The 9,469-nt window shown below is 36.8% G+C and overlaps 1 protein-coding gene across 2 annotated transcripts; it reads left to right on the top strand.

Moving 5' to 3' along the window:
* Positions 1–980: 980 nt before the first annotated feature.
* On the top strand, positions 981–9,026 carry LOC135619794 (uncharacterized). 2 transcript variants are annotated; one of them, XM_065122136.1, is made up of 5 exons: positions 981–1,140; positions 5,785–5,945; positions 7,524–7,610; positions 7,841–7,999; positions 8,700–9,026. In XM_065122136.1, the coding sequence occupies exons 1-5, from the start codon at positions 1,035–1,037 to the stop codon at positions 8,796–8,798; spliced, it is 612 nt and encodes a 203-aa protein (XP_064978208.1). In that variant the 5' UTR covers positions 981–1,034; the 3' UTR covers positions 8,799–9,026. The 2 variants fall into 2 exon arrangements, with proteins under 2 accessions (XP_064978208.1, XP_064978209.1); XM_065122137.1 differs by having other exon boundaries at positions 8,671–9,026.
* Positions 9,027–9,469: the final 443 nt, after the last annotated feature.

Below are 9,469 nucleotides of genomic sequence, written 5' to 3'. Positions count from 1 at the left end.
GCGTACGTGAAAGCCGCTCATCCCAACAACCGCAACCGAGCGTGCAAGCGATCGTGGTCTTCACAAGCAGTAGTGGATATTCCTGAGACGGCCACCCTTACTCATCCTCGTGCCCTCCGTGCTTCTTTGTGCATGTGCAGTGAAGGTGACTGAAGAAGAACAGTTGCTGCTGCTTCTATATGTTTTTCCATTTTGTTTTCATCAAAGATAAATGGTGAAAATGAGATATGATCTTAATATCTTGTTATTAATATTTAAAATGTTTAAGCTAATTAACGACCAGATCAATGTGTTAGATATATTTATCTTCATAATTGTTTTTGTGTTATAATAGATTTTGAACAGGCACATGCACTATTTCAGAACCTTGTAAGTGTAGAATCGATTCGATTGGTTCGATTCGATTGGAATCGATTAATCGAACCGGCAAGAGCTTATAGTCATCAAATCAAAACCATTGATGAATCGGGTCAAATTGGTTATGGATCAATTCGACGCTACTGAACAGACGCTGAATCGGTTTAATTAGCGTTGGTACATAGCATAACTGTACAGTATTTCGTTCGCTGAACCGGTTAACTGCTGTCTCAATGTTCGGTTTAATTAGTTCGGTCTGTGAAAGCAGCGACCGGTGCGACTCGGTTTACGACCCATAAACGGCCCAGAAGATATTTTGTCGGATAAGAAGCAAAAGGTGACCTATTAATTTCGCGTTCGCTTCTTCTCGGTTCGGTTCGACATAGTTTGACCGACCCTATCGAACAGACGCTGAATCGGTTTAATTAGCGTTGGTACATAGCAAAACTGTACAGTATTTCGTTCGCCGAACCGGTTAACTGCTGTCTCAATGTCCGGTTTAGTTAGTTCGGTCTATAAAAGTAGCGACCGGTGCGGTTCGGTTTACGACCCATAAACGGCCCAGAAGATATTTTGTCGGATAAGAAGCAAAAGGCGACCTATAAATTGCGCGTTCGCTTCTTCTCTGGTGCGACAGTGGAGCTCGAGACCCCCACCACCAAATTGCCAAATCCCAAATGGCTGCCGTGAGTTCGAGCGTCTCGGTCTTCAATCCAGCTTTAGCGCTTGTGCATTTTACTGCCCACGGACGCCTCTCGATTACAAGAAGCAACCTGGTTTCAGGTTTTCTTTTCGTCTCTTCCCTTTCTGTTTGCCTTCTCCGTAGTGGTTCAGGAACCATAATATTCGCTTCCGATCTGTCGGCATGCTATGTTGGTTTTTATTAGATTGCAATTGAAGGATCCTTCGATAGAATTGCTTGCGTTTGGATTATGCTTGAATGAGGATTGATTACGGAACTTGTAAGACATGTTTCACCTTCTTGTTTTGAGAGATTATGATATCAATCGCTGGCGGGAACAGTTACACCAGAGCTGCATATAGGCCCACGAAAAATTGCAGCTTCTTCTTACTGGCTATATAGTTTACCCCGGTTATATCAAGAATCTTGGTTAAATATTTGGTCGTAGTTGAAAGAAATGACTGGCTTGAATTTTTATTGATAGCGTGCATGAATTTATATCCACAACGAGAGATTACAAAAATAGGATAATTACATTATTTTTTCATCAATAATAAATATAAAATATTTTTCTAAATCATTTCATAACGTAGGAGATCACGTTGAGACCATGATCCTTATTATTCATAGAATCATGATAATATGTTCTCATAATTTCTATGATTTAGAATCATTATAACATATTATCAAGATATTGAGAGCAAGGTCTGTCGTACAGGATCGTACCGCCCGGTACGGACGGTACGTACCGGTTCGACAGGCCAACGGTACGCGGACCGCCCTGTACCTGTCCGTACTGTAGCAGTAGCACTGTAGCAGTGCTACAGTGCTCGATACACCTGGGTGTACCGAGCGGTATACCGTATCGTACAGGTACCGAGCCCGGGTCGAAACGCTGGTACGGTACGGTACGACAGACCTTGATTGAGAGGATCATGATAATCTTATAATGATTTATTTTTCTTAATAATATCCTTCCTAAGATTCTCCTGCAAGATGGTGCTCCCATCAAAGACACTAATCTTGGATCGAAGTAGAAGGAATTATTGGTAAGACAAAGATTTAGTAAGAGCATATGTAAGTTGATCAGAAGATGAGCTATGAGAGACACGTAACTCACCATTTTGAACTTTGTTATGAACAAAGTGAAAATCGATAACTATGTGCTTTATTCAAGAGTGAAATATAAGATTAGCATATAGATATGTTGTCCCGATATTGTCATAATATATAGACGGAGGATCAGAAAATGTGATAAATAGTTTATATAGTAATGATTGAATCCAACAAAGTTCAACAGTTGTAGAAGCAAATGCTCGATATCCAGCCTCCGTAGAAGATCTTGCAACAGAACGTTGTCTCTTGAAACTCCAAGAGATTAGATTGTGACCAAGGAATACGACATAAGCACTAGTAGATATCATGTCATCCTTATTACTTGTCTAATCAGCACTCGAAAATACATGAAGCAATAGAGGGGAGTCCTTTCGGAGAAATAAGTCGTGATTAATAGTGCCCTTTAAGTACCACAAAAAACGTTTAACGATTGTCCAATGGTTGAAAGTAAGATTGTGCATAAATTGAGATAATTTATTTACTGCATATGCAATGTCCGGACGAGTGAATGCTAAATCTTGTAGATTGCCAACAATTTGACGATACTCAGTGGCGTCACTAAGATTAACACTATCGGATACGGTAAAAGGAACACTTGTAGAGATTAGCATAGTAACAATATTATCTTCAAATATTTTGATGCGATCTAGAAGGTCATGAATATACTTTTATTGAGAAAGAAATAGACCATTTTCTGTGTGAATGACTTGCACACCAAGAAGATAGTTGAGGGACTCAGGATCTTTGATTGTAAACTTGTTTCCAAGCTACTGAATAAACTGATTAATTATTATTGATTTATTACCAGTAATAATTAAATCAACATAAACTAGTAAAAAAATGATTATGCCCTCACGAGAATAAATGAATAACGAATTATCGGATTGAGAATTATGAAATCCAACAGAAACTAGATGTGTTTGAAGTTCATGATACCAAGCACGAGGGGCCTACTTGAAACTATAAAGAGCCTTACGTAACTTATATATATCTTGAGGAAAATTTTGATCAATAAAACCTGGAGGTTTCCTCATAAATATATCATCGAAAATATGATCATGAAGAAATGCATTATTCACGTCCAACTATTGAAGTCCCCAATTGTTAGACAAGGCAAGACATAAAATAATATGAATTGTTGTTGGCATCAAGGTTCGCCGTATCGTACCATATCAGCGTTTCGACCCGGGCTCGGTACCGGTACGGTACGGTATACCGCTCGGTACACCCAGGTGTACCGAGCGGTACACTCACGTGTACCGAGCACTGTACACTGCTACAGTACTCGGTACGGTACGGAGCGGTCCGCGTACCACTGGCCTGTCGGACCGGTACGTACCGCCCGTACCGGGCGGTACAGTCCGGTACGGCAAACCTTGGTTGGCATCACAATTGGGCTAAAGGTGTCATGGTACTCGAGGTCTGGACATTGATGAAATCCCTTTGTAATAAGTCTTGCTTTATACTTATTAATGGGTCTATCATGATTTCGTTTGATACGAAAAACTCATTTACACCCTATAAGGTTTATACTATTCCGAATAAAGTCCCATATACTATTCCATAATAAAGCATTATATTCTTTAGTCATTGCTGCTCACCATTCTGGAATTTTTAAGGCTTGGTTGACAGTAGAAAGCCCATAAATAAAATTTTGAGATTGTTTTATGAAAACAAAGAAATGTTTATTTGGTTTAGAGATTTCATTTTTCGATCTAGTAACCTTAAGATGAATTAGTGTAGGGTCAATGATATCTCTAGGACGTGTTGGACAAGAATAATTTAAAATAGGGGATGTTGAAACCAAACCTTGTCGTGAATTCTATTGATGGGTGACACTCTCATAAGGCAGCTGGATGAATAAGGTAACATGTTGTTCATCATGCACCATTAAGAAAGGATCTGGTAGGCTCTGAGTGGATAGAGTTTTTGGATTGGTGGTTGGGGTTGATGTTTCAACTTGAACGAGAATGATAATATGAGGTGGCTTATGAATTCGAGGGACTCAATCAATAAAGTTATTAGAAGCAATGTCTGCCATACCGGATCGTACCGCCCGGTACGGGCGGTACGTACCGGTCCGACAGGCCAGCGGTACGCGGACCGCCCGGTACCGGGCAGCACAGTGCTACAGTGCTCGGTACACCGTACCATACCGGTACCGAGCCCGGGTCAAAACGCTGATATGATATGGTACGGCAGACCCTGATTGGAAGTTCGTCTAGGTAAGGAAGAGTCAAGTGATTTATAAGAAAAAACAAATTTTATAAAATCAACATGATGAAAAATGAAAATTATTTTAGTTAATGGATCAAAACATTTAAAGGCACTTTGATTAGTAGAATATCCAAGAAAAACACATGTTTTTGATCGGATTTCTAATTTGTTATGGGTGTCAGGTTTTAACCATGGATAACATAAACACTCAAAAACACGTAATTTCCTATAGTTAGAAGTGGATCCAAATAGTTTGTCAAATGATGAAATCATATTGAGAACTAGAGTGGACATGTGATTAATAAGATAAGTTAATGTAACAAATACATAAGACCAAAATTTAAAAAAGTAAGGAAGCTTAAGTAAGGAGTGTGAGACCAGTTTGGACAATGTGCTTATGACAACGTTCCGTGGTCCCATTATGTTCAGGAGTATGTAAAGGGTTGAGAAAATGAAAGATTCCATTAGTTTCAAAAAAAGTTACGAAGCTTTTGAAATTCACCACCATTATTAGAGTAGAATGAAATTATGGATCGTTGAAAGAACTTTTCGACAATAAGTTTGAACTTAGGAAAAATAATGAATACTTTAAATTTTTGCTTTACGGGAAATAACCACATACTATGTGAAGTGACCAATAAAAATAAGATAGTAATCATGAGATTATATTGATGAAGGACCCAAACATCAAAATATATAAGTTCAAGAGGCGAATTACTTGTGAGAGAGGATGCAGATGATCCTCTCAATATCTTGATAATAGTAGACTAGTAGTAACATATTGGATCTTTTTTATAGGGGAAATAACTCTCATTTTGAACCAACCATTTGTTTTGCTGAGTTGGAGGGAGAAGTGTTTATCATTGGATCCGTATTTCATTTACTCACTATGTACTAATGATGCTTGGCGAGTCTTAGGATTCTGATTAGGTTCTGCCATCCTCATTCAACCTAGATAGAAATGGGCACAGTTTGTACCTTCATATGTTAGTAAAATTATATGTCCAAATGGAGTGATGTTTGCTTTATTTTTAAGAAAATAAATTTGATGTCTGAGAATGAGCATTTTGCTATAGTGTGGCTCTTTTTAAGTGGTCATAAATAAAGTTTTTGGAGTATTGAACTATCATATCCTATTTCAGTCTAGTCCATGGCTGTATTATATTTTTTCTGAATCGAACTTTCAACTGAAATAATGGGGGAATAACCCAGGCAACCTTGTTTCTACATAATAGTTGTTTTGCTTTTCTCCATATGATGCTGTTCTTTATAGTTAAGAGTTACTTTTTATCAGCTACATTTGTTACTTGTAGTTAGAACTGAATATAAAGCGAGAATTCATTGATTAGATGGACTTATGTCAACAGTTGACATTTAAAAGCCTAAAAGAAGCTGTTGCTCTGCTGCTGCAGTTGGCTGTCAAAATACATATAGGGCCAAGAGTGTCACTTATTTAAAAAGAGAGCTTTCCAGATTGAATAGGAGAAGAATGTTCTCTGTGGTTCCCAGAAGCACTCGTTCATCATCGTCAGGAGGGAATCCAGATGACTTAAAGCCATCAGACAAAGAGGAGGTATGCTGCACAATAGATGCATATTATAGTGTTTAGTGCCAATAGGCTGTTAATGTATCTGATTTTTCTTTTCTGTTGGAAGAAAACACCACGTATCATAAACATGTAGTCACTCCCACATCTTTTCTCAAAAAATGAACAAATAGGCATGAAAGTCTGACAGAGCAACTGAAATAACCTAGAATGAATCCAGCTGTGCAAATACTTCGAACCGATGCAAATATTGTGAAAAATGTGAACTAAATCTCATGTCTGCAAAGCTCTTCCAGGCTGGGTATAATATTTGACATCTGGGATGTTCTTCATGGACTGGGTACATCTTCTATAGAGCAAAACTGATTTCTTCTTTCATTTCACAATGCCAATTGAGCGATTCAACCTCATGTTCAAAATATTCTCTTTGACACGAGGGTGTTGTATCCTCCTGACCAGGCAGATGGAATGTGAGGATGCAACACTCTGATCATTTATTTAGGACCTTTTTCTAGTTCGCTGAAGGTGAGAACGGGTTATGTCAATTCTTCCTTGAAGATTTTTCCATGTTTGATCTCATGCTACAGTATTATGGAAAAAAAGATGTCTATTTCCTTGCAAATGCTGGCTTCTAAATTTTGACGCCTTTTCCAAATTGTGGTCCTATTGCTGCCCAATATTGACATATATAAACATGTGAACATGAGCAAAGGTTAATTCTAGTCCCTAAATCTTATAGAAAGCAATAAGGAAAAATTGGTTTAGGAGAAAATCAGTGAGCATTATGCAAGATTGTGTTAGTAAGAAAAATGATTGGTCTCAGATGTACCATGGATAACTTCTAAAGCTGGTATAGTTCTCTTCCTGTTTGTGCTAATGCCAGTTTTCTATGTGGTCATTTAGCCATTATACTAGATACATGTCTAGCTGTTCTCCTCTTAATATATCACCTTAGAGGTTCTCATGATATTTATTTTAAAAATTGTAAATCTTTTGGATATACATTTATCTTAATCATCCATAACACATGGAACAATATATTTCTGATTTTATTTGACAAGATTTATGGGTGCCTTCTTTGGAACTTGATTCTACTGTTGTTTGACCTTTACATGGTCTTTCAGGACCAAGATCACATTACAACTTCGTTCAAAAACACACAATTCTCTTGTAATTGTTGTGATTTTTTATTCTGGTCTAAGTCATCTTGTTGAATCTGATCTGCAGTACTCTGTACTGGAAAGACATCTAAAAGATTATTCCAATTATTGTGTGTGGGAACAGATGCCCATGATTTGGAGTAATGCTTTTATTAATACTAGCACATGAGAAAGTCTTTGTTTTTGCTGTACTTAATTATTTAGTGCTTTGTTATCATTTATCAATATTAGCACAGCACAAAGTCTCCAGCATTTGCCACAATATCAATATCCTACCTTCCTTTTCCTTGAAAATTATTGGTTCTTTCCCACCAGGATTTCATTGAATAAGCAGTCATTATCCCACCATGTAATTTTCTCTGCTGTAGACTCTGATTGATTAATCAGCTCTTCGAGATGAAATGTTGGTGAAAGTGATGTTTAGACTTAATATTTTGTCATGCAGGTTCCATTTGGATACACAAGAAAGGATGTTTTACTGATTGGTCTTATAGTCACCTTAGCAGGCATTGGTTTAAAAAGTGGACTGGAGGTAATGCTAATTCTTCAACTCAGTTTCTCCATCAGATTCTCCAATCTATGCAACCATATTTTTTAGATGAGAAGTTGGTAGAACTTATCTGGAACCTTGACTAAGGAAAAAGTTAATGAGATTGTGGAGAATCTAATCTACTTATTAGCACACACAGATGACATCTGTTACTTCGTATAAGAACTTCCATGCTGCAATTTTTTTAATCTTATCTTTTTCATTTGCTTCAGTTTGCTGGGGTTGATCCTTTGCAAGCAGGGAATGTGGTTCAATTGTTTATTGTCCTGGGCCTAACAGTTGGATGGATTTCTACATACATGTTTAGAGTTGCAAACAAAGATATGACTTATGCTCAGCAGTTAAGAGACTATGAAAAGAAAGTCATGGAGGTCAGTAATGCTTCCTTCAGTTCAGAAAACTATTTCCTCCAAGTTGATCTCACAAATGCTTGTCTTGTACATCTGTTTCTTTTGTACTTCGACTTTTTGGATGTAAATTTCTCTTTTGAGTTTGCATATCTATTTGAGATTGATAATGGTATTCTTGAAATGTTTGAAAATAAAATGAATCCATGTCAAATTTCTGAAGTTGTGATGTTACTCTGAATATGAAAATGCACACCCAAGATTACTCCTAGAAAGTTAAGACTTGCAGTAAGCGAGCGTACAAGGTGCTTTTGGTATTTGAGGTATTGGAGTTGGTAAGTGTTTTTTTATTCCTAAAACTGGTATTCTTGGATGACAAGGAATCCAATTATAGAAAGACTTTTATGAAAAAGAAAAAGTTATTCTATAAACATGTTTATATGAGAAGTTGTGTAAAGGGAATTTATGTCTGAATTAAGTTAAAAATATGAAAATTTTGGTTTTGGTCCATGGACATTAGCAAAGAGTGTTGCTTTTGATATCAAGGTAAAACTATAATTTTCAATACCAAGAATATGTTTGTTCAAATTTATCTTGGAACATTGATCCCCATTAGTGTCTTAGAGAAATTTTAGAAGATCCTATGGGATTTACATGACTGTATAAAATGACAATTGATAAATTTCTTTTACTAGATAAATGACGAAAGTTTCCTAAATTCCAGAAACGTTTAGAGGGACTTACTGAAGCTGAACTGGAGGCATTGCTCGAGCAAGTAGAAGAAGAGAAGAGACGCCTGGCAAGTGGTGAGCAAATTAATTGAAGTTCTTCCAAATCCAAAGATGATAATACCATAGAGCCAGATGTGAAGAAAGGTCAAAGCATCTGCATTCTTATACATATGTTGTCATCCTCCCACCAATATCAACGTGAAACCATGTGTCATGAGCTCTTTTATCTTCATCTGTTGTATAGTTTGCAGTTGTTGGATGGCTAATTGAAATATTTTCATCCAATTAGAAAAATAAAATCACTTTCTTACTTCTCTTTACTATAATTAAAGCTAATGGAAGTTGGAATTCTCCTTGAAGTTCCCTTGAAATTCCTCTAAAATATAAATCAGCTTTGACATTGTCTTCATGTCCATGATTTGTAGAGTTTCCAATTGTGGTTTCACACTGTGGGATTCAGCTGGTGTATGCATAAAAATATACTGAGATATTGGGACTTCATTGATGGTGCTTATAAATGCTAACACATATATCTTCTTTTGCATGGTGACTATAATTTCACTTCTGTGATCTTGTGACTATAAATTGAAGGGAGAGAGATGTGGTGCATTAGATTTACTTGTCAAAAGTTAACTATTTCAAATCTTATCCAATTAATTTTGAGAATATCTCAACTTTTGACTGTCAATAATAAGATCTTGGGATTGAATTTTGTCAAAAGAAATTGGAATCAGTTCAAATGAGTTCATGTGCATATTTTGAC

The sequence above is a fragment of the Musa acuminata genome, chromosome BXJ2-8 (genome assembly GCF_036884655.1).
Source record: "Musa acuminata AAA Group cultivar baxijiao chromosome BXJ2-8, Cavendish_Baxijiao_AAA, whole genome shotgun sequence".
NCBI lineage: Eukaryota > Viridiplantae > Streptophyta > Magnoliopsida > Zingiberales > Musaceae > Musa > Musa acuminata.
This window is presented reverse-complemented; position numbering and strand designations above follow the sequence as displayed.